This window comes from Impatiens glandulifera, chromosome 1 (assembly GCF_907164915.1).
Source record: "Impatiens glandulifera chromosome 1, dImpGla2.1, whole genome shotgun sequence".
Taxonomy (NCBI): Eukaryota; Viridiplantae; Streptophyta; class Magnoliopsida; order Ericales; family Balsaminaceae; genus Impatiens; species Impatiens glandulifera.
Window position 1 is genome coordinate 17,257,968 of NC_061862.1, and position 26,015 is coordinate 17,283,982.

General features: G+C 36.2%; 2 protein-coding genes across 2 annotated transcripts; both read left to right on the forward strand.

The window, feature by feature from the left end:
- The first annotated feature begins 865 nt into the window (after positions 1-865).
- Positions 866-2,620, forward strand: LOC124919434. The gene is made up of 7 exons (XM_047459673.1): positions 866-943; positions 1,019-1,204; positions 1,271-1,510; positions 1,585-1,770; positions 1,851-1,960; positions 2,048-2,435; positions 2,594-2,620. The coding sequence occupies exons 1-7, from the start codon at positions 866-868 to the stop codon at positions 2,618-2,620; spliced, it is 1,215 nt and encodes a 404-aa protein (XP_047315629.1).
- A 2,328-nt stretch (positions 2,621-4,948) lies between these two features.
- On the forward strand, positions 4,949-17,430 carry LOC124919696 (protein NO VEIN-like). The gene is made up of 13 exons (XM_047460012.1): positions 4,949-5,352; positions 5,575-5,912; positions 6,124-6,859; positions 7,027-7,131; positions 7,462-7,624; positions 8,550-10,189; positions 10,784-10,996; positions 11,325-13,595; positions 13,928-14,040; positions 14,329-14,731; positions 14,813-15,133; positions 15,258-15,512; positions 16,237-17,430. Exons 1-13 carry the CDS (start codon positions 4,981-4,983, stop codon positions 17,260-17,262), a joined length of 7,956 nt encoding a protein of 2,651 aa, XP_047315968.1. The 5' UTR covers positions 4,949-4,980; the 3' UTR covers positions 17,263-17,430.
- The last annotated feature ends 8,585 nt before the right edge of the window (positions 17,431-26,015 follow it).

Here is a 26,015-nt window from a genome sequence, read left to right on the forward strand (position 1 = left end):
AGTGTGGACATATGAGGTCATCAAAGGCTTTGTCCGTAAATTTGCCAGAAAGAATGAGCTTAATGATCCTCTACGCCCAAGGTTGTTAGTCTATCATTCCAACAGGAAGAACACCTTGATCGAGATAAAGTCTGCCCTTGAGACAACGGATCTGACTGAGATGGAAGAGTCCTCCATGGAGAAAAGGTTATACAGTGGTGAGGACTTTGAACAAATAGATGAGTCAACTGATGAATTTTTTGAGGGATTTACAGAAGGGAAGTTAGTGAAAGAGGATTATGATGAAGAGGAAAGTGAACATGACGATGAACATGAAGAACCTACTTCCAAACCAAACACCCGGAAGAGAAAGGCTGTGATTAATCTCAAAGAAGTAGTAAACCTGAAGAGGAAGCTTGCTTATGAATTGAGTCCTGCCAACATTCCTAGTCCCCCATCCGCTACTAGTCCTGGATTACCTCCAACATCTTCTGTTGGATGTAAATGTGAAGAGCTGATGGAGGAGGTAAAAGCGTTGAAGGAGGAGCTCATCAAAAAGGTGAAGGAGGAGCTCAAAGAGATGAAAACAGCTTACGAAGAAACTCAAGCACATCACAAGGCTTATATTAAAAAGTTGGTTGTTAGTATGTGCGAATAGTTATTAGCCAAATCCAACCAAAGGATGACCATGTTAATAGCCAAATTAGATAATATCGAGGAGGAAGAAGAAGAAGAGCAAATTGGACAATAAGGACAAGACTGAGGTAAGATAATAAAACTTATCGTTTCGTTAAGTGCTTCACGATTGTTGTTCATAACTAACCACACTATTGTTCTATTTTTGCAGGAAGGGAATGTGGAGGAGATGAAGACGAATGAGATGGAGATGAAGGATGAGAAGGTGGAGGAGAGTATGGATGCTGTGAAGGTGGAGGAGAGTGTGAAGGTGGAGGGTAAAATTGAGGTAATTTATACTTAGCGAAGTCAAATGTTGTTTCGGGAAGTAAACGCTGACCACAATGTTGTTCTATTTTTGCAGGATGGGAAAGTGGAGGATAATGTGGTAAAGATGGAGGAGAGTATGGATGCTGTGAAGGTGGAGGAGAGTGTGGTAAAGGTGGAGGAGAGTGTGGATGCTTTGAAGGTGGAGGAGAGTGTGGTAAAGGTGGAGGAGAGTGTGGATGCTGTGAAGGTGGATGGTGGGGAGAATGAGAAAAATGTGAAGGTGGATGGTGGGGAGATTGAGAATGATGTCAAAGTGGATGGTGGTGAGATTGGGAATGATGTGAAGGTGGATGGTGGGGAGATGTTGCTCTCCGATATGATGCAAGAAATAATTGAGAAAAAGAAGGATAAGGTCAAGGTCAAGGTTCAGAAGGTTGAGAAGGATGCCAAGGATGGGAAGGATAAAGTCAAGGTCAAGGTTGAGGAGGATTCGAAGGATGGGAAGGATAAGAAGGATAAGGTCAAGGATGCGAAGGATGGGAACGATGGTGATGATTTCCAATTATACAACACTCCACCTAAAGGAGTAGTTCCAAAAAAAAAAGAGTGAGGAAGCAGAAGAAAGATGAAGACTACACCAACCCTTCTTTGTCAAAACAGTCAAAGACAAATGATCCATTAACTATCAATCCCCTTCAAAAATTTGATGATGAGTTGTTGGTTCAATTAGAGAATTGGTTGAAAGATGTAGCCACCAATGATCAGAAAAAGACTGTGTATACTTGCGAAGCACCAAAGAAGTTGTTTGTTATAGTTCTAACAAAGTGCACATGGCTTAAAGATCCTGTAAGTCTTGCAATTCATAATAATTCTTTAACTTATGAATAAGGTGTTTGATATATACTGCATTTTCCCCCATTTTATAGGAAGTCGACGCATTCTGCCACTTGTTGCGCAAAAGGATTGCGCAATATCCCAAGACATATAAACATTTTAAAGTATCAATAGGGGGTTGTTTATTAGGAGATTTGATGAGGCGAGAGCACCCGGACTTTAAAAAAGATCCTAAAAATTATCCAATAGCAGAGGTATTTGATTAGTACTTCCTGGGTGTGGACCATAGACATATGCCAGAATGGCCATCAGTAGACGATATTTACGTGCCTTTGAACATTGGCAACAAGCACTGGGTACTGTGCATCGTTCGTCTACAAGATAATCACATTGACGTTTATGACTGCGACTCGAGTATTTATAGGAATCTCGATCCATACCTGAGACCTTTGTGTGAGATGATTCCACGATTATTTGCAATGGCAGCCACTGATGCTGAGCTACAAAGGTTTCCTAAGTTCAATTTCCAGAAACTGACATATAAAAGGTTGCCACACCCAGCCAAAAATGCAGTCGCTAAAGTAGGGGAAGTCCCTAGAGCAACAGAGAGTGGGGATTGTGGTGTATTTATGCTTATGTACATGGAATACTTGACTGCTGGTTTAGGTGTAGAGAAGGTGACCTCCAATGAAATGGAGTTTTTTAGACAAAAGATGGCGGTCCGGTTATTTCATCAACTTATAGAACCTTAGTTTGTATTCTAATCTTGTATTGATTTTTGGATAGAACTTGACTAGTGCTTATGTATTCTAATCTTGTATTGCTTTTTGGATAGAACTTGACTGGTGCTTATGTATTCTAATCTTGTATTGCTTTTTGGATAGAACCTGAACTTGAACTTAAGTTCTATTTCATGTTATAATATTTGTAGTTTTAATTTAGCCTGGCTGGTTGGTTGGTAGTCTAATATTTACATACCAAATAATTGAACATATAATTCAATGTACATAAATCATACCAAGTAACTTTAACTAACTTTAACTTTAACTTAACGAAACGCTAAGTACTTAACCAAACGCTAAGTACTTAACGAAACACTAAGTACTTAACGAAACGATAAGTACTTAACGAAACGATAAGTACTTAACGAAACGCTAAGTACTGATTAGTACACAGATAAACTAGATACAACAAATAAAGTACAACTTATCCCAAACATAATATAACTTATCCCAAACATAATACCACTTATGCAAAACATAATACAACTTGAAGTGGTCGAGCTCGTCTGTCTGGATGTCTGTTATGGTACTCGGATTATGCTTCTCCAACATGTAAAGATATGAGGGTAATTTTTCATATGAATCCTCTACCGTTCCTCGCACCGCCACTAAAGCCATTTCCCTTGCCCTCCAAGCCTTATTATAAGTCAAATTTATCCTATAACTTGCCTGCATGTCTTCAATTATTTTCTTAGGCAAGTGATTATGGTGATGGTCCATGTACTTACTCTTCACGCACTACCCAATAACCCATGCTGGTGTTTGCATTTTTTTCTCTAGCCTCGACAGAACTGAACATGAGTGTTGTTGGTCGAATTTCCGGATCTCAAACATCTCAGATAATTTATCTTTCACGACACGCAATCTCCACTTGCATTTCTCATCCAAACATTTCACATACCAAAGATGTTTTCTTGACTTCTCCACCTTGAATTTAAAATGATTAGTCATCGCATATTTATATAGCATCAGTTGTAGTTCTTTTTTATTTTCAAACAAGGCACCGACTTCCAATACAGTTTCAGTAGTTAATGCCAACGCAAATGAGGGGTCTGTCGGTGATATGTTTGTCGTGTCTGTCGGTGATATGTCTGTCGATGGTGTACCAAATGATGATCTTCTTGCACTACATGGTGTACCCATTGATGATATTCTTGCACTAGTAGGTGGTGTACCCGTTGATGCTCTTCTCGCACTATGTGGTGTAGGTATTGATGCATGCAAGTCCTTAGTAAGTGGGATGTGAGGCAAAAAGTTATCTCCAACTTCATTACTTTCAACAAAGACATCCGAGGGTACAACTTCTGGTACAATTTTCTGAGTAAATTGTGGTAGAATACTTTCTTGAGTTTGGTAGGTAAATAGTGGTATCTTTTCTTTAGTAAATGGTGACTTCTCTACTACAGAGACACACAATGGTGACACAGTTCGATCCAAAATCAAGCGTGATAAATATATGTTCAAATCCTCATCTTCTTCAATAAAAACGCGTTTAGAATTTGTGATATTCGGAATATCATACTTCACTTGGAGCACTAAATTATATGTAGATTTCTGCACGTTAAGTCTTTCTTGGAGTTTATCAATTAATTCAGCATAACGAGTACTTTGGGGTAAATCCAATGTTTTGATTGAAGAGGCATCAAAATACAATATTCCATTAGCATCAACTTTCCACTCTCCATTATAGAAAACGAAAACTTCGGCTGCAAGAAAAAATTGAAACGGGATAATTAATACTGTGAAATGGAAACCCTTTGCGAAACGGGAAGCACTTCGCGAAACGGGAAGTATCATCGGATGAAACCCTAAACAACACAGTGATTCGAAAATGCAGAAATGAACAACAATAAACTTTAAGTACATAAACTTACCAAGTGGTACAGTGCTCGTGCTCGTCGTGGAGCTCATTGTGTGTATCGCCGCCGCTTACCGCCGCCGCCGGCGAGTTTAGAGAGAAGGAGGAGAAAAGCGGAAGGGAAGAGAGAGAAGGGAAGAAAAGAAATGAAAAAAAAATGGCCGGGTTATATTATATAGTATGGGTATTCTGGACTTTTCACAGTGTCTCACTTCGCGAAACGCGAAGTCCCTTCGCGTTACGCGAAAAGGGTAATTTTGTCTAAAATAAAATAAAGTGGTCACCAAATCATTTTCAATTAATGGGTGACCACGGAGGTAAATGACCTATGTTCAGGGTCATTTAATTCCCTTTTATTTTTAGAATAACCCTGATATCAGAATTATTTTATCAAATTTTCCAAAAGGTTCATATTTTTATAAATTTAAAAAAGTTTAACCCTAAATATAGAGTTATTTATATATTTATTATCTACCGCTAAAATATTTATAAAAGTTGATTCCTATATAAAGCTTCAAGGTACCTCAAAAAAAAAATAAACGTATCTTTCTCTCTTCTTCTTCTTCCCCAATACCCAACACAATGTATGGACAGCCGCCGCGCTTCCCTCATGGCGGCAACGCTTATGGGACTCCTCCGTCAAGGCAACAACATCCTCAGTATCCATCGCACCCATATCCGTTCACTGGCATGTCCCAAAACCCCGATTTTCATAGTCAATATCCTAATCAAAGGTTTCAACCTCAATCTTCGACATCGAATTTAGTGAACGATAATATACACCGTGCTGTTACAAACGCACAAATGAATTTAATAGTCGCCAGAGAAAACGTGTCGGCATGGAAGGTCTCTCAGGCTGCCCTGGTTTCCCTTCGAGTGGAATCGTGGGAATCATTGGGAGTTCATTTACAACAAATACCTGCTCTTCACCACCTTATACTGACAGAAGGGAAGGTAATCTGCGGTTCAAAATACAAAGCTAACATCACTATGTCATTCTGGAACTTTCTTTTTTTGAAACACAGTAAATTTGCAGTGATATGTATTTTTTGAATACCAGATTTGCATGTTCTTAGCATGTTAAAGTTTTGATTTTTGTTAAACTACAAGTTACTTTCATAAGAGGGTTATAAATAACAGTGTCTGATAAGTTTCTCTTGGGATGTTTTTGTTTAGGTCAATGATTTTATCCATTGCTTTGTAGCAGTCCAAGGTATTACTTCCTTGTATGATTTGGAACAGTCTATTTGCAAGAATGAGGGTGTTCAAAACTTTGAAGAACTAAAACTGGGTCCTTTACTACGGCATCCACTTGTAATGAATTACTTTTCTGCAAGTTGTAATACGAATGAGATAGTAAAGATAACAAGTGAAGAAGTAATTTCTTGCCTTCGTGAGTTTTTGGATACTCAAGAAGGTATAGAAATTAAGGTTGAAGAACTTTTGGATTTTATTGCCATGAAGAAATCATTATCTTGCAAAGAAAAGCTTACAATTCGTGTGCAGAATTTGGGGTATGTTTATGATCTTCTGTTGGGATTGTTTGTTAGAAGACATTTGTTTTACATAATTGATTAGGTGCTGTATTTATTATTCTACTTCATGTAAGCTCATATGATTAAGATATTATGCAGTATGTCCTAGGTAACCTCCAAGATATTGCCTTAATATAACCAAGGTTTTTGCAAAGGGTTTTAAATGTTTGTCTGATATTTGTGTGCACAGGAAGTATATTGTTCATATCCGTAGAGCTATAAAATTTGAGAATGGTTCACTAGAGAAAAGTTTGAGCACGAAAACACATAAATGCCCTGTACCTGTTGACATTTCGATCACAGAAACACAAAAACGCCCTCTATCTGTGGAAAGTTTGAAGGAATTAAAGCTGAAAGCAAACCAGAAAGGCCGAAAACGCCCCCTCTTTACATCCAATAAAAAGCAGATCGATCCTCGTTTAGAAGCGAGACTCAAATCCTTTTCATTGTCCAATGATATTTTCACTGGGAAGCATACAAGGTTTATTTCATCCAGTTCCGAGGAAGATGATAGTGATTATGAACAATATGAGGACAACACTGTTACTAATGCACAAACTCCTATCAAATTGTCATCACCGATTGCAAGCAGCGCTGACCGACAAAGTAGATGTCCATACCCATCAGCAACTGAAGAGATGACACGGCTTGGGTTGAGTAATGAAACAGATGCTAGTGCTTCTCACGCTTTCAGGAAAAATAAACAAAATGAAACTAATGAGAAATCACAGAAGAAAAGAAAAAAATTGCTTAAACCAACAGGCCAAACAAAACACAAGATGCAGAAGTGTCAACCTCTTATAGCTGATGATAAGATGACGAAGTTCGTAAATTGTGATGGAGAAGGTATCGAGCTTTCTAGTGAATCATTGAGGACATTCGTCACAATGTGGAAGCAGACGTGTGCGGACAATACTGTAACTGGGGTACGTATACTTTGATTTTAAAAATTATATTAAATATTTCCGAGGCATCTTTCATCTCATTTAAAACTTATATTTTCATGCTTAAGAGGTTGTGCTCATTCCTCTTCAGGATCTCTATATTTGTTGTCAATAGAAGGATTTTCTTATCTGATATTTTATCCTCGTAGGTTTTGAAAGAAATGTCCAAATGGGGTAATATGTCTGATAAAGAAAGGAAGAAAGTCAAGTTGATATTGTCAGCATATCCATTTGTTGGGTTACTAAATGTTGCTGTAAGTTGATTTCTGTTTATATATCCCTGATACTTGCTCATTATTGTTGTACTTATTAAAGAAAGGAAGAAAATCAATGTTTAGAATTTATAGGGATTCATCAAGGTTAACAAAACTGTCTACTCATCATGTGTGGTTGTTATAATAAACATATGTCTTATTGATGAAGCAAAAGTACAGCTGGAGATTATTATAGTCTCAGGATAGAATTGAATTATTAAATGATGAAGGTTTTACTCAAGAGTAACTTGTTTTCTGAAACAATTTATTGAAATTGTTGTCTCATTAAAAAATTGTTTTCACTAAGCACGTGGTGGAAACTTGTTGCAGGTAGCATCTATCAGAAGTGGCATGTGGGATAGCATGTATGACACTTTGCAAGCTCTTAACCTATCAGAAGTTGCTCAAGAGCCTTCTGCAACAGAATATGAAAATATTGAGGTCGAATCAGATGAAAAAGATAGGGTCACTAGTATGGTGGAGAATGAACACAGTAAGTTTTTGTTTACTGAAGAATTGTAGAGTCCTAGAATTCTATGTATAGTGTTAATCCTCGTATGATGAGTATCACTCAGGGGCCGGCCCAAGCGTAATGCAATATATCCTAAGAAAACAAACCTGTAGAAACTGTAAACATGGTTTTTGAGCTGAATTACTAAACATTGTATAGGATAATGGACCACCTGAACTCATGAGTGCTTTGGGTAGTTATGTATCAGTGGAATGAGCTGTTATATCTACAATCTTTTCACATTTAGCTAAACAGAATATCTTGATAAAGCTGTGTGATAACAGATATAATGCTTCTTATCATCATCATTTATGCACCAGACTGGTCATAGCAGTAGTCCAGTTTCGGGTTTCCTGCTTTTTTTTTGGGTAATATTTTTTTTGAAGTAGAATGAAAAAGAAGCTTTATTGCCTCCACAAGGCTTTAAAGTACTCATGATCAGCCAGTTTCTTAATGCTCTGAGCCTGACATTGTGTGTGATTCTTTTACTTGCTCGGGTCTAGATTAGATTGGCCCATAGACTTACGTGAAAGTGAACTGGATTTCGGGGCAGTATATCTTGATTTGCATTTTGTAACTGTGTGTAATTATTTTCCGTATTGTTCCTTATTAATAAATAAACTAAAGTTTCTTCCCAGCAATTCCTTAATTCAGAATCATGCTAGAGTCTGCTACTAGTTTGTTGTAAAGTTTTCAACCAGCTGAGAAGTTGGTGGAGTTTTCTACTACTTTCCTTTTTTCTTCTCTTTAAGATTTTAGTTCAAAGTATTAGAATATTATTGAGTCAAACACTGCTATCTCCATGAAAGATTCATTTTAATACTATGATGCATTATATGTACTTCTTGCCCTCTTGGATACCATTAAGTAATATATAGCTAACTATGATGCAATATATTTACTTCAGGTATCTCAGTGAAAGACCTATCAAAAAAAGTTTTAGAATACTTTCAGCTTCATAATGGTGCCATAAGAAGTACCACTTCATTTTTGAATCTATTGAAGGAACTGTGCAATTGTAAATTGTGGCTGATGAAGCAGTTCTCTGTTCAGAATTTTGCAATACTTGGTTACCAGGATTTCTTCATGTTTATAGAGAAGAATTTATCTCTTCTACCTAATGTGTTACAGAAACTCTTTACTCAAGATATATGTGTCAATCATTTGGAGGTTAGTGTGCTTGAGAGTCAACTGTCTCTGTTATTGTCACAAGCTACAAATAATTTTGGAAACGAGAAAATTACCAATGAGATGGTCTCTGTGCTGCTTCGGAGGCAGTTTCCTTCAGTGAGTTTAACTATTAAAGGTGACTTCAATGAATCTTCTGATAGTGGGAAAGGGAACAGTGGTAACCGCAATTCATCATCTGTTCTATTTTCTGCTTGTTTGTTAGGAGATTGCCATAAGGTCTCTACAAATGAGGAAGATTTACAGAAATCTGGATTGGATACCAGTATAGACCATGAAGCTGAAGTATTTTGTCGTCTTACTACAAAAGATGTAACGAAAGTGATACTAAAGTCACCAATGTTGCTGGATCTGGCTTTATGGACACACTGGGATATGATGTATGCTCCCTCACTTGGTCATCTCTTGGAATGGGTGTTGAATGAAGTCAATAGCAAGGAGCTTATGTTTTTGGTTACTAAGGATGGAAAAGTAATTCGAATTGATCCGGAAGCCACCTTAGATTCGTTCTTAAAATCTCTTCTTGAGGGGTCTGCTTACAAAACTGCTGTTTCATTGCTGTCTTTGTTTGCAATATATGGAGGTGAAGGTCACATTCCTTTGCGTCTTCTCAAATGCCATGCATGTCAAGCATTTGAAGTACTTATGAAGAACCATACTGAGTATGTAGTGAATGATGATCCCTCTTTTCTCATGCAAGGATATTCCTCGTTTGGGCAAGGAATGCCTGCCCTTGATTTGCAGAGTGTACATAAGAGCAAAAGCGACGATACCAAATCCATTAACATTGCATCAAGTTTTGTCATCAACTGTCTAGGTTATCTACCTACAGAGTTCCGTTACTTTGCTGCAGAAGTATTGCTCGATGGACTGAAGTCTATTGCCAAAGATTCTTATACAAATTCCTTATTGTGTGAATGTAGGCAAATAGGGCAGAGAGTAATGCTTCATGATATAGGACTTTCTTTGGGTATAGTAGAGTGGATTGATGATTACCATGTGTTTTGTTCTTCTGTAACTACTCGCTTGGCTGGTTCTGAGACAGTCATGAATCCTACTTCTCCACTTGATTCAGATAAGCATAACCTAGAACAAAATGAGGTTGAAGACAAGGTGAATTACAAGGAGACTTCTGAAGACTGTCCTCGTCAGGTTAATCAACAAGTAAATGAGGTCGGAAATGAAAATGGGGCAGTTGGTTTTGTTGAGTCTATACGCCGAGTAGAATTTGGGTTGTATCCAAGTCTCTCTGACACGGAGAGATGCATGTTGATGAAGCAACATGCTCGTTTAGGCAGAGCACTGCAATGCCTTTCACAGGAATTGTACTCTCAGGATTCACATTTTCTGCTTGAGCTTGTAAGTTTAGTATTTGATATTTTTTTACAATATCTAGCATGTTTCTTGAACTCTTACTGAGCTTATATATTTCTTTGTGATTTTTATACTGTCGTGTTAGATGATATTGTCATATTGATTGAATTTTATGTGTGTCCATAATAGAGACACTATTCATCCTACCTGGAAAAAGAGATCAGAACACATATTTCTTCCATCCTTTTCTTGTCACATTTAGTTTCCAATTTTGTCCTCATGCTTGAAAATGATATGTTTTTGTCGTGTTCCCAAGCTGTCCCAAAATGATTTTCCAGCATTTACATCAAAATGTGTAGAAAGTCGATAACTACTTTGAGCAATGTTGCAGGAAGAGCAAAATACATGAAACACGGCTAGTAAGGATACTACATGTATCTATATTTCCATGTAATAGATTAATTGATAACCATTTTTAAACTATCTTTTGCATAGTAGATGAGGGTGAAAACCATTTTCATTCATTATTGCCCTAGAAATGTTTGGTTGCAGGTTATGGAGAAACTGCTAATATATATCTTTTAATTAAGTTTCATATTTTTATGCATCTGCAATTGTGCTCTAATGCATTTTCTTCAGGTTCAAAATGCGGATGACAACGCCTACCCAGAAAATGTGGAACCAACTTTGACAGTTATTCTACAGGAAAAGGGCATCGTCATTATGAACAATGAGAAGGGATTTTCTGCTGAAAATATTAGAGCTCTTTGTGATGTTGGCAATTCAACGAAAAAGGGCTCAAATGCTGGATATATTGGGAAGAAGGGCATTGGATTCAAATCTGTCTTCCGGGTATGTTTATTTTTAAGAGTTTGAGAGAATAGTTCATTGCTTTTATTTTACTGGGTTGACAAGAATCTTCTCTGCTATATCTCTGCATGCTTCACCATTTACTCCATAAAGCCACCTTATGGGATCTGCTCTCAGAAAGACCTCTGTACTCTATTATGGCTATCATTTCTGGGCCTCTAGAATATATGCTAAATAGTTTTCCTGACTCAAGAAATTGTTTGGAGTCATAAGAAGTTTTATGCACGCCTTTCATTTGAGAGACTATTAGTTGATTCATACATGAGTTGTTCGTACTATTTTCATGTGACTATTGTTGCCTTTATTGCAGATTACTGATGCCCCAGAAATACATTCTAACGGGTTTCATATCAAGTTTGATATAAGTGAGGGGCAGATTGGCTTTGTTCTACCTACTGTTATACCTCCTTGTGATGTTAACTTATTTAAGAGAATGGCCTTCTGTGACAATGATGAAACGGACAACAATTACTGGAAAACTTGCATTGTGCTTCCCTTCAAATCAATAACATCTGGATCTTCTTCCATGAACAACATCAAGTCTATGTTTTCTGATCTTCATCCATCCTTGTTGCTTTTTCTTCACCGTCTTAAATGTATCCGATTTAGAAACTTTCTTGATGATTCCTTAACCGTGATGAGGAAAGAAATTGTTGGGCAGGGTCTTGTAAATGTTTGTCTAGGCAAAGACAAAATGACTTGGTTCGTTGCATCTCAAAAATTGCAACCTATGAATATTCGCCCTGATGTTCTAACAACAGAAATCTCAATAGCGTTTACACTGCATGAATCAGATGTTGGAACATACATCCCCTGTCTGGATCAGCAGCCTGTGTTTGCTTTTCTTCCCTTGCGACAATATGGTCTAAAATTCATTATACAGGGAGATTTCACCCTCCCCTCGTCAAGAGAAGAAGTTGATGGGAATAGTCCCTGGAATCAATGGTTGCGATCAAACTTCCCTGATTTATTTGTTAAGGCAGAGCATTCTTTTTGTTCCTTGCCATGTTATCGTCAGAATTTAGGGGAGGCTGTTACTGCCTTTATGAGTTTTGTTCCTCTTCCAGGTGATGTTCAAGGTTTCTTTTCAAGCCTTCCAAGGCTAATTATATCCAAGTTACGTTCATCAAACTGTTTACTTCTGGAAGGTAATAGTGATGACTGGTTTCCTCCATGCAAAGTTATAAGAAATTGGAACGAACAAGCCTGTCATCTTTTACCCAATAGGTTGCTTCATGAGCACCTTGGTCTTGGATTCCTGGATAAAAATATAAAGTTATCAGATTCATTAGCAAGATGTCTGGGGATTGAGGACTATGGACCCAAAGTCTTACTCAAGATAATATCTTCTTTGTGCTACTCAAAGAGTGGCATCTCATCTATGGGGCTAGTCTGGTTATCTTCTTTGCTTAGTTCCCTCTATATGATGGTGTTCAGTACTAGTCAAAATTCTGAAAACCAGATGACAGCTTTAGATCTTATAAGCAACCTAAAAGGAATGCCCTTGATTCCTCTTTCAGATGGGACCTATAGCTGCATGGATGAAGGTACAATTTGGATACATTCTGATGTCTTACATCCTGGATCAGAAAATGAGGATGTTTCAGCAACTTTTTCACTACTGTATTCTAAACTTCGGACAGTGAGCCCTGCACTTTTTTCTACTGCTGCTAGTATTGATTCTTCTTGTTTGGAAACATCTGTCTTGGATAATGTGACTAGAATGCTTCAGAAACTTGGTGCCCAACGGTTGTCAGCACATGATATTGTGAAGCTATATGTCTTGCCAACAATTTCTGATGATAACGTTTCTAAATTAAGTACAGGTTTGATGATAGAACACCTTGCCTTTTTGATGTTCCATCTGCAATCAAGTTGCCCCAACTGTCTAGCTGAGGACAGTGAAATTACTTCTGTTTTATACAACAAAGCCCTCATTTCAACGAATTATGGCTACAAACGCCCTACAGAAGTGCCACTTCACTTCGGTAAAGAATTTGGGAATCACATTGACTTGAATATCTTAATTGAAGGCATACTTTTGAATTGGCACGAGGTTGATGTAGCCTACCTGAATCATCCTGTAACTGTTTTATTACCTGATGGAATGATGAAGTGGCGGGAATTCTTTAAAAAATTGGGTGTTTCCGACTTCTTCCAGGTAGTTTCAGTTGAGAAACGCATTGGTGATATACCTCCCCATGTCCTGACAGATCTCATAGGGGAACATAATCTGATATCTGATAGAGCAATTATTAAAGATTGGGAATCACCAGAATTGGTGCAGTTGTTGTCTTATTTGTCATCAAATGGTGATAGAATTAGATGTCAATTCTTGCTTGAGTCACTTGATATTCTCTGGGATCAGTGTCTTGGTGATAAAACAATGGGTTATTGCATGATGGGTGATTCCAGTGACAAGAAGAAAATGTTCAATTCTTCTTTCTTACGTAGCCTTTGTGGGACTAAATGGTTGGTATCAAGTTTGGACAATGAGCTTCATTATGCAAAAGACATATTTTGTGACTGTGATGCAGTACGCTCCATTCTAGGTGCCTTTGCTCCATATGCAGTTCCAAAGGTTCATGTCCATTTCCTTAGCTATATAGTCATGCTAGCAAATAACTAATTAAAATCATTATCATTCTTGTTGTAGATTAGGACTGTTTCATAGCTTACTTTTTCGTTATCATTCTCATGTTAATACCTTAGTTAGTGGTATATTATGTCTTGTCATTGTTGAACTATGATCAATGCTCCTATTGTCCTGTATAAAGTAGCTTTTTGCCTAGTTTCCTATCCCAAAGTGAATTTTCTACATCCAGAGTTATTTTTGTTCCATTTTGAGTTGGCCATCAAACTATTAATGTTTTGATTTCTTTTTATTCACTTTTGACTCTTTTGTTGGAATAGGTGAAAAGTGAGAAGCTTTTGCTTGATATTGGATTGAAAACTAAAGTTGATCTTCAAGACATCTTGGAAGTTGTTCGAGCCTGGAGGAAATCCAATACCACATTTAATGCTAGGTATGTTTTTGTTCTACTCTTTGACAGATACTTTGATCTTTTTCATTTTATTCTTCTTCAGTGAAGGTAAAATAGATGCATAGTTACACATATAATAAAGCTATACATACAATAGTTTGACAGAAGGGAAATACTTTTCTCAAATCCGTTCATGTTTATTTCATGGAGAATCATGAACTTCCAACTATACATACACCTTTACGACTTTTGTGCAAGCATCTTTGACTATTATGTGCAAGTCTCATGTGAAATATCACTTGTTTGTTTCTTTTTTGTTGTTATTGCCAGCATAGCACAGATGACAAATTTTTACTCCTTCATTTGGAGCGAAATGTCTACTTCATCAAGGCACCAGACTCTTGATGAATTGAAGTCACTGCCTTTCATTTTTGTCCCATATTCCGGTTATTCTAGTATACATGATATTGTTCCTGGCCTCCTTTTGTCTGCGACAGAAGTTTATTGGGAAGACTCAACAGGTTCTGTGAACCAAATCAAGGAGATAAATAGAAGCCTTTACTCGGGATTTACCGATAATTCTTTCTGCAAGATTCTGCATAATATCTATCCAAGCCTTTATACCTTTTTTGTGAAGGATTGTGGAGTAAATACGATTCCTAATTTCCGTGACTACCTTCAAATTTTACAGAAGTTGACTTCTGTTGCTTTACCATCACAATCTGCTAATATTGTAAGTTGCACGGTTTAAGTGCTTATTGTCTAACTCAGTTTTTATTTTATTTAACTCACTTACTTATGGAAACCTTTTCAGGTTTTCCAAATCTTTTTGAAATGGGCTGAAGGACTTAATAGTGGAGAATTGACCTTGGGTGATATTCAATATCTGAAAGAGTGTCTAGTCAAACCCGAATGTTCAGTTCTACCCACTGTGCTAGATAAATGGGTTTCACTTCACTCATCCTTCGGCATTGTCTGTTGGTGTGATGATGAAAAACTGAAGAAAGAGTTTAAGAATTTAGAGAATATTTACTTCTTATACTTTGGTGCACATGACGGCAACGATGAAGAAACTCTGCTCAAGAATAAAGTGTCTCCTCTGCTTCAGGCCTTAGGAATCCCAGCTCTTTCTGAGGTGAACTCTCTCTTTCTCTCCCTCTGTCACACACACAAACACAAGAATCTTAAGAATGAAAAGATTGATCAATTTCATCATGAACAATGTGAAGGAAATTCTAAGTTTGTGCGTTATTTTGTAGGTTGTAACTCGAGAGGCAGTATATTCTGGTTTGGAAGATCCTAGCTTCAAGGCATCATTGGTGAAATGGATGATTCCTTATGCTCAGCGATACATCTATAGTTTGGACAGTCACAAATATGTCCAATTGAAGGAATTAATAGTTGAGAAGTTAAGTCATTTACAAATTGTTGTCGTCGAGAAACTACATTACAAGAATGTCATTAAAGGACACAACATTGAATCGAAGAAACATACATGCGATTGTCTTCTAGAGGTAACACATTACTTATCCCCCCTTTTATTTGACACCTGTCCCTTTTCCTTTTCCTATCGTCTTGTGTTATTTTTATTAAAAATCTGGCCTTTGAATAACCAAATGATTATTTTCAAATAACCTTGTGTCTATGTAGCACGGATACTCCAAAATTTTTTTTTTCGGAGTATCGGATACGGATACGACACGGATACGGATACGATACGGCAAAACGGGTATCGGATACGGCAAAAGAAGTGTCGTTGACTTTTTATGGAGTTGACCAATCCGATACGGTTTGGATACGGCTTGGATACGTTTTTGGATACGTTTTGGGTAATTTTTAAAAAGTAAAAATTTTAGGAGGACTGAAATGTTTAAAACAAAACTAACCCTAAACTAACATTGCCTCTTCTTGACTCAAGCTTCCTTTATCTTACTTTGTCTATCTTATGTGTTTCTTAGATAAACAAGATAAACTTAAGATTCACGTCAAGTTATTAACCAACTATTAATATTTTTTAATTTTTTTAATTATTATTTTATATATATTTTTTAATAATTTTTAATAATATGCGTATCCTAAACGTATCGTATCCTATATTTTCAAAACTTGCCGTATCGCCGTATCCGTATCGTATTTGATACGATACCCGTATCCGTATCCGTGCAACATAGCCTTGTGTAAATTGACACTAGGGTATTCTCTCTTAATACCATCTTCTTTGTAATTTTTTTTTTGTAGGGAAATTCCTTTTATTCTAGTAATTCTACCAAAGAAGCCACTTTTTGTTCTTTATTCAAGGAACTTGCTCGCGTTTTTACTGACGACTCTCAAGAAGGCACAAACTTAGCCAATTTTCTTCTTTTGATCATGACATTGGTTAATTCTGGATACACCGAACGAAAAATCGAATCTTTCGTTTCAAAACAGGTGTCAAAACTTCCCGACGAAGAATCAGTATGGTCTCTCTCTGACAACAACCACACGCCATTATCAATGCCAAAAAACAAAGAGGTCTCAACCGCATCGGATGAACTTACTGCAAAAAAGAAAAAGAAACCTGGTATCAACTCAATCTGGCCCCCGGTTGACTGGAACACTGCACCGGGTTTCTCTAGCGTTCCAATCTCAACCAGCAGAAAGAGCAGGGGAGTTGGGGCTTCCGACAAATCAGAAAACGATGTTGTTCCCGAAGAAGTAGAAAAGCTTTCTCCTCTGCCTGCTGATATTAATCTGTCCGAATCTCATAAAGGTTCAGAGGATCGAGTCTTGATAGTTCCCTCTACTGGTGATCATACTAATGCAGAGACACGAATTAATCGAAATGAGTTCGGGGGTCCATTGATTCTTAACCTTCCTACCACTACGCCCCAAACATGGGAAACGGGTCGGTTAGGAGAATCCGAGGCGTTTAACCACTTTGTGATGCGATCGGGTGGAAGAACAGTGACATGGGTAAATAAGGAGGAAGAGACTGGATTGCCTTATGATATTGTTTTAGGAGAAGAGGGAAGTAGCTCCAAAGAGTATATTGAAGTTAAAGCGACTAGATCTAAGTGGAAGAATTGGTTTACGGTTTCGGTTAATGAATGGCAATGTGCTTTCGAGAAAGGAGAATCGTTTAGTATTGCTTTCGTTGTTTTGCCTCCGGATGAAAAGCCGCAAATAAAGTTGTTTAAGAATCCTGTGAAAATGTGTAAGCTGAAACAGCAGCTGCAGCTTGCAGTTGTAATGGCAAAGCAGGAAGGAGGATCTTCCATTACTTGAATTGATAAGAGAGAATGTATGTACCATATACAGGTGATTGATTTACCACATTTATACCATTTAAGGAGCTATTTGGGAATCAATTAGATTTTAATCAATTACTTTTAGGAAATTGTATAATTTTAATATTTAGAATCATATCTTATTCAAAACAATTTTTTTAGTTAACATTGTTCTTATTATGTTATGTTTTGAATTGGTTCATTTATTTATTTTCTAAAAATGTGATACTTTAGTGTCAATTCTACTGCCAGTTCATGTTATTAAAGTATTACATTTTCTTTTTAGTATCACCCAATCTATGATTGTAACTCCCTCCACGGGTCAATGTAATCAATTTTGGTGGTCCATTTATTGAATGTCATTTCACAATTGAATAGTATGATCTACTAAATAATCTATTATTTATATCATAATTCATTTTTTTTTTTTTTTTTGTAATCTTCCATTATGAAATTTTCGAAGAATTTGTTTGCCTTTCGTACCTATTCCCTTGGATTTGTTCCATCTAACTTATCAAGATCGATTCTAAAATTTCTTAATGATAAATTCCCAATTGATTGTAACCCCATCCCTTTTGTTGTATGTGGATCGTATGTCGTTTTAACATAACTATTTTCTGACGGGTTTCTATTCGGTCGTCGAAAAATGTCATTTCCTAAAGGAGTGTCTTTCCTTCTTGTGTTTGAAGAATTGGTCCATTTTGTTCTATCATCCAGTTGATTGGTAGATATTGGTATTGATTCACAATTTGCTTTTAAGTTCTCCAAAAACTGTGATTGCATTATTTTCAGTCATCTAGTTGCATTTTGTTGTTGTCTTGCGCATTCTTGTTGTATGAGTTCAAACTGTTTCACGTTCTCTTGTTGCAGCAAAGTGAATTGATTCTGTCGTTCTTTGCTGTTCTTGGATTACTTGATGTATCTCTTCGACTTTGCTTGTGAATGTTGCCTCTATATTGTTGATTTTCTCGCCTAAATTTTGAAAATTTTCTTTTGTAGCTTGTGATCTCGTTATAGTTTCAGCGAAAGTGTTGTCGATGATAGATGACTCTGATACCAATTGTCGTGACCCGTTCGATCACGATCTTAAACAGCGTCCCTTTGATAAATAAATGTATCTTTTATCCAGAATTGTGTAGATTAGAATAGGCTGAATAAAATAAGGTAGAAAGTATAGATAGTAAGATGATATTGATAAAGAATAAGAAGAACGAAGATGATATATTAAAAAAGATGAAGAAGTTCAACATTCAAAATTATGCCCTTTTACCGTTAGTCTATTCTCTATTTATACTAATCTATATATTGATTATTATTACAAGAAAATAGATACGGACCCATTTAAATATTCTCGTCTTTTAAATGAGATTTAATTTCATTAATATCTTCTAAATTGGTTCCCGTAGTATCCTTCGAGATTTGAAGTAAATTTGTTAGAATTGTTGGACAGTCACGACAGTCATCATCTCCATAGACAGCGCTGTCTCCATTTCCTGACTCTTATGATTGCTTAATCTCCTTTATTCTAATGTTTGGTTTGGATTTGAGTATTTTGAAATCAGCATTATACAATGTTCTTCGCGCTCTTTACATTTTCCTTATGCATGTTGTGCTTAGACCTAGAAATTTTTCATGAAAATACTAGCTATCAAAATTTTGCAAGTTATTTGAGCGATTGCGAATCCGATTCCGAATTTAGAACAGCTTAAGGAGAAAATGAGATTGATAGATACAAATATTTATTGTTTATTTAAGCTTTAGTTGGACGAACTGCCATGTATTATATTCGCATTAATTAGGGAGAGATTTGTTATTGATTTAAGCTACGTCTCTTCAAGTTTAATTGAAATCTTGTTTCAAGTATCCTTGCTTGCTAGGTATGATATGGAGGTGGAGCTTTCTCAATCATGCAAAAATGGAGTTATAGACGATGATGATGATGATTTGTTTGCCTTGTCTATGGAACTTCCAAAAGATAAAAATGAGGTTTCATGTCCATCAGAAACCATAGAAGATTCATCACCAATGCTAGATACTTTTCCAAATGATGCAATGTTGCAATCTCTCAATCTTCCTCTTCCCGTTTCTTATCTGCAAATTATTAATACCTCGAGATCCTTTCAATCTCCAAATAAACAAGATCTTACCTTAAACAAACTGGTAACTGAACAGGCCACGTCAGGTTCAACAAAATTGAAAAAATACAAATCCATTATCAACTAGTAGTGGAAGAAGCCGAGAATTTTGGTGGCTGGCGGCATAATTGGAGGATTAGTAGTTGCGTTAGCAGCAAAAAAGAAGGGTTTTGATGTGGTTATGTTCGAGGAGGACTCAAGTGCCATTAGAGGAGAGGGTTAGTTCAGATGGTCGATTCAGATGCTCTATAACTCAAGTCGCCGAAAAGGTTATGGATGCCTGTTGCATCATCGATGACCGGATTAATATTTGGGTTGATGGAATTTCCAGTAATAGGAATTAAAAGGGAGCAATGCTGAGAAATTTAACAAAATGACCCTAATAATGGATCAAATTCGAAAAATAACCCACGCTTGATGAACTTGTAAAAATGACACTTACGACATGTGAAATGTCCATCTTTCCCTCGTGGGTACCCTTTACCGCATATTACATATTAAGCATAATATGTAATAAGCATATTACATATTACGCGTAATATGTAACAAGCGTATTATATATTTCGTGTATTATGTAATATGCGTAATGTATAATAAGTGTATTACATATTGCGCGTAATATGTAATACACGCAAACTCTAATATATAAACCTCACCTCATTTGGGATCTCATTTTAAATGCGTTCCGACTCACGACTTTCTCTCTCCAACCCACTACTCTCCAACTTCCACGACTCTTCAACTCCGTTCAACTTTGTTAAACATAAGTTCAACATCATCATCGCTCAACTTTCAACATCATCGCCTCGACTCTCTAATCATCTCTCCGTCTCCAAGAAACCTTACCCATCATCCGTCTTCGTCTTTAGCTGCTCATCATCACCGCCTCGACTCATCGTCTGTCTTGACGTTCTTATATTCAGGTGAGTTTATCATTTAGGGTTCATGTAATGTTCTTATTCTAGAGTTTAGAGTTTTGCATTTATGTATGTGTATATTCTGATGGAACACGTCAGGTCGGTATATCTGGACAAGAAGAAAGTCATGGGAAAGAAGATATGGGAGGTAATTTGTATAATTTATTATTTTACATTGATTCGAGAAAACGAAAACATGAAGAAATTGAAGATGTAGTTCTTCCAAACTTTCCATGAGGAAGAGAAGACTAATTACTCTCCCCAGCCCTCTCCGAACACCTCTCATTTTGTTCCTTCCAATCTTACCAAATCTACCATGAGGAAGACAAAACTAATTACTCCCTCAGCCCTAACACCTCTCATTCTTTCCCAATACCACCAGGACTCTATCAGATGATGATGATGACCTTCAAATGACTCCAACATCAATATCTCCCCATGATGGATGTAGATTGGATGAACTGATAAAGGAGGTAAATGAACTAAAAACTGAAATAAATATCATAAAAGAGATGTTCAACCAACTATAAAAACGGATTGACATAATATCAGCCACACTAGAGGAGGAATAGAGTAGAGCATGAGAAGATTGAAGAGGAAGGAGAAGAAGGAGGAAGACAAGGAGGATGTGTTGGTGGAGAATGATGAAGTATGTACAATTCACATTCATGCTTTTTGTCTAATTTTTTCCAATGTGCTGGAGAAGATTGATGAGGAATATGTTGAGAAGATTGATGAGGAAGACAAGGAGGAGGATGTGGTACTGAAGGAGGATGTGTTGGTGGAGAAGGTGAAGGTGGAGGAGAAGGATAAAGTATGTACAATTCACATTCACGCTTTTTGTATACCTTCATATTTTTTGTCTAATTTTTTCCAATTTACATGAGAAGATTGAGGAGGAAGATGTGGAAAAAAAATGATTTAGTGGTGAAGAAGGTGGAGGATCTAGTGAAGGTGGAAGTGGTGGTGAAGGAGGAGGATGAGTAGAATAAGAAGAAAAATGACAAGAAGAAGGTATACAACTCACCTTCACATTTTTTTGTCTAATTTTTTCCAATGTACATATTAAGGAAGTTGTGAAGGAGAATAAGAAGAAGAATTTGGTGAAGGATTTGGTAGAGAAGAAGAATGATCTGGTGGTGAAGAAGAATGATAAGAAGAAGGTGAAGGCAGAGAAAGAGAATAAGGAAGATGATTTGGTGAATGATCTGGTGGTGAAAAAGAACGACAAGAAGAAGGTGAATGTGGTGGTGGAGAAGAAGGTGAATGACAAGAAGAAGGTCAAGGTGGAGGAGGATGTGGTGGATGACAAGAAGAAGGTGAAGGTGATGGTGAAGGTGGAGAAGGATGTGGTGGAGGAAAAGAAGAAGGTGAAGGTGGAAAAGAAGAAGGTGGAGAAGGATGTGGTTGAAGTGAAGAAGAGTGCAGCCCAATGTAAAAGAAACAGGTTGGGGTCGAAACTACTTACTCCCTTTACCAACCATTATGGAAAAAAAATGAGGGTCAATGATCCAGTCAAGGTCGATCCTCTAGTGAAATTGAACCGGAACTACTGAATAAGTTGAAGAATTTGATAAAAAAAAATGAATTTGAATTGGTGGATGTCAATACTAGAAAAGTAAACTATTCATTCTTCAATACATTGCTGAAGAAATCTAGTTGGCTCACTAATTAGGTATTCTTAATTCTTCAATAAATTGGTGTGGTGTATTGTATAATGCTCATCACGCTTATTGTATAATTCACATGTATTGTGCATGACATTAATTCCAGTTGTTTTCTGCTAAGAAGAAGAGTAGTCGAATTTCTTAGGACATATAGTTTGGATTTCACAATTGTTGATTGTCATCTCGCTAGTATGTTGTCAACACACTATGAAAAGTTTGATAATGATTCAGAAGACTTTTCTTTTGATATAACCTTTATTAGGGTGCAGAGGACAGATATATGCTCACATTGGAGTAGATTTGATGATATTTATGTCCCCCTCAACCTCAATATGCAACACTAGGTACTGTGTGTAGTGTGATTAAAAGAATAGTGTATCGACGTCTATGATTGTGATCAATCAATTTTCAAGGGGGAAGTTTTGCAAAATACATGCAACCCCTCTATGAAATGCTTCCCTACTTTCTTCACCAAGTAATGTCTGAAGTGGAAATAGCCAGGTATCCTAAGATGAGCAAGACCAATTTCAAATTTCATAGAATCCCACACCCAGTAGTCCAAAAATCAAAATCAAATGGGGACTATGGTGTATTTGTACTAATGTATCTAGAGTACCTGACTGATAAACTTGATCTAAAGGATGTTGTATCAGAGAATATAACATTACTTTTATGAGATAAAAGTGGGCAATAAGGTTATTCAATCAAATTATAGATCCCTAGTTGGTGAATTGTTGATATACTACATTAGTCTTTTATTCATATGCTGTAAATTTTGACAATACGCGTGATATATACTATTTTCTTTTAATGCGAATTATTGTTAATTGATATACTATTGTATTTTTATGTGATAGTCTTTTTATTATACAATACGTGTGAATTATTGCAATACGCGTGAGTTATTACAATACGCGTGAGTTAATGTAATACGTTGTGAATTATTGCAATATGTGTGAGTTATTGCAATATGTGTGAGTTATTGTAATACGCGTGAGTTATTATTTTCACTTCTATAATATTTTACACATCTGGACCAACTCCATCAAGGTTTGTTGATATCAAGGTTTGTTGGAACTGGTTCAGATGTGCAAAAATATTATAGAGAGGAAAGTTTGAGCAAGGATCACATCATCACCAAATACCAACGGACCATTCGATGCGAAATCTTGATATCAAGGTTTGTTGGAGTTGGTGATGATACGTGAAAATATTATAGAACATATGGTTATTGCAATACGCGTGAGTTATTGCAATATGCGTGAGTTATTGTAATACACTTTTGACATTGACATTGTCACTTGGACTCTTTTGTTTGTCCCGAATTTGTGGACTCACGTTCAAATTATGTGAATTCATTGAAATTTGCATGTTCTTTGCTGATTTTTTATGCAAGTCCAAATCTTAAATCATCACAGATCTTTAAGAATTACATTTGTCTTCTTAATTCATCACTGTTAGAAAAAGTTGGCCATTAAGAAGACAAATGTAATTCTTAAGGCACTAAGATTATGATCGAAACTAAGATACATATGTGTAAAGCATGCCACTTCTGTAGTTCTTGACAGTTGGAGAGTGTTTTTCAAGCCACTATCTGAAGTACACTTAGAACACTATAATTTGAATATTTATGTTGAAGTCATTTCAATCCAACCTTTCAACACTAAGAGCTTGTTTGATGGGATTTTCAAGCCATTGTCTAAGTACATTTAGAACATTATGTTGCAGCAAAATCCACAATTATTAACACATATTTCATACAATACAATTATTCAAAAGCACTAATTTCATATAATGCAATTATTCATACAATATTGTCTTAAGGAAATGTCACACATGAAATCATAAAATACAATTATTCAACATTAAGAGGACTTAAGGAAATGTCATACATGAAATCACAAATTCAAGTTCAAGCAAAAGGCTCATGCTGCTGAGATGATGACTCATGCGGCTGAGATGACGACTCATGTTGCTGAGATGATCGAATTTTCACTATTTGGTATGGTACTAGCAACCCAAACATTGCTTGATTGGGTACTAGAAACCCAATCACCAAACCTCTCATTCAGATACAAAGATGGGTTACTAGCAACCCAATCACCAACCCCTTCATTCAGACGCAAACATGGGTCTTCTTCTATGTCATTTTGAGTTTTCAAAGACAACTTTATGCTGCTAAAACTTTGGGAATACGTCAAGATCATTAATTTCTGGAACCACTACACTTTCTTAAGTTGAGTTTGTTGGGTTTCTGAATAGTAACTCCTCCACTAAAGAGACACACAATATAATGCGATGGGGGATTGAATTCGTTTCATCTAAAAAGAACTTCACATCCATATCTTGTTTGATATTAGTTATAAAAGAAAATTTGACATCGATACCCGGAGTATTATACTTTGTTTGAAGCACTAAATTATGTCTAGATTTGTCAACATTAGTAGCAGAATAGATCATATCAACTAATTCGACATATGTAGAATTTAGGAGAACTTTCAAACATCTGGATAACTTTGGAACAAAATGAGTAACACCATCTGTAATTTTATACTCTCCATTAAAGTAAATAATTACTTGAGCTGCAATTGAAAATAGTTCAACAATAATTATTTGAACTAGAAAGTTGAATGTATTAATAATACACTTGAGAAGCATTGCAATATGCGTATTGTAATGTTCCTCACTCACGATTTTTTACTTACTTCTGTTGTTATTTTTTGATGATGACATCAACCATACAGAGGAGGAGTTTCCTACTAGGGTTTTATGGAAATCCAATATAACAACTTTTCTATGAGTTTGTTGCAATTGATCTAATGGATAGGAGTTCCCTACCTAATAAGTCCGTTGAAACAAACTTGTGGACAATTTTTGTCACATTGTATTTCCATGAAACCTAGTAGAAAACTCATCCTCAATGAGCAATATGCGTGAGCAACTATAGTATTCACATTCAAATCAAGTTTTTGTTCATAACATAGTACGCGTGAGCAACAATACGCGTGAACAACATCGGTCTTTTTTCATAACATAATATTCACATATTCGCATTTAGAGGTTATCAACTATAGTATATAACCTAGTGTTCATAATCACTAACTAAGAAATCATCAAATCAAATAACATAAAATGAACATACCCATTTGAGAACGGAGAGTTATGGGTCTTTAGCTGCTGATCTTAAACGAATGGAGAATCGTGGCAGTTACTAATCTTGAACAAACGGAGAGTCATGGCAGCGGCTGATCTTGAACAAACGGAGAGTCGTGAAAGTTGCTGATCTTGAACGAATGGAGAGTCTAAGACAAATGGAGTGTAAGGGAGGGATAGGATTTTTAGAGTTGGAGACGGAAAGTCGTAAGTCGGAATGCATTTAAAATGAGGGTTCAAAATGAGGTTAGGTTTATATATTAAAGTTTGCGTGTATTACATATTACACATATTACATAATACACGTAATATGTAATGACACTTATTACATATTACACATATTACATTATACGCGTAATATATTTATTACATATTACGCGTAATATGCTTATTACATATTACGCGTATTACATATTACGCTTAATATGTAATATGCGATAAGGGACAGTCACGTGGACAAGACGAACATTTCACAGGCCGAAAGTGTCATTTTTGTATAGTTTATCAAGCGTGGATCATTTTTTGAATTTGACCCATTATCAAATCATTTCGTCAAATTTCCCGCAATATTGAGTATACTAATGACTAATGAGATGGATTAAAAATTAAATAAAAATATCTATGTGTATCGCTTACCTATCAAAAACTTAACACCGTTATATTTTTTATTTCATTTGGATAAATATGAGACCATTTACAAGATTATGGATACACACAACAAATTTTTAGGTGATGACAAAATTAAGAAATTGTCCAAACTTCATGGATAAATATAGTATTATTCCCTATAATATACACTAGTGAGTTTTTGTGTGGAAAACTTTAAAAATGGTCTTGTGTGAAAGACTTTATCCCATGATTTTATTTTGTTTTAAACTT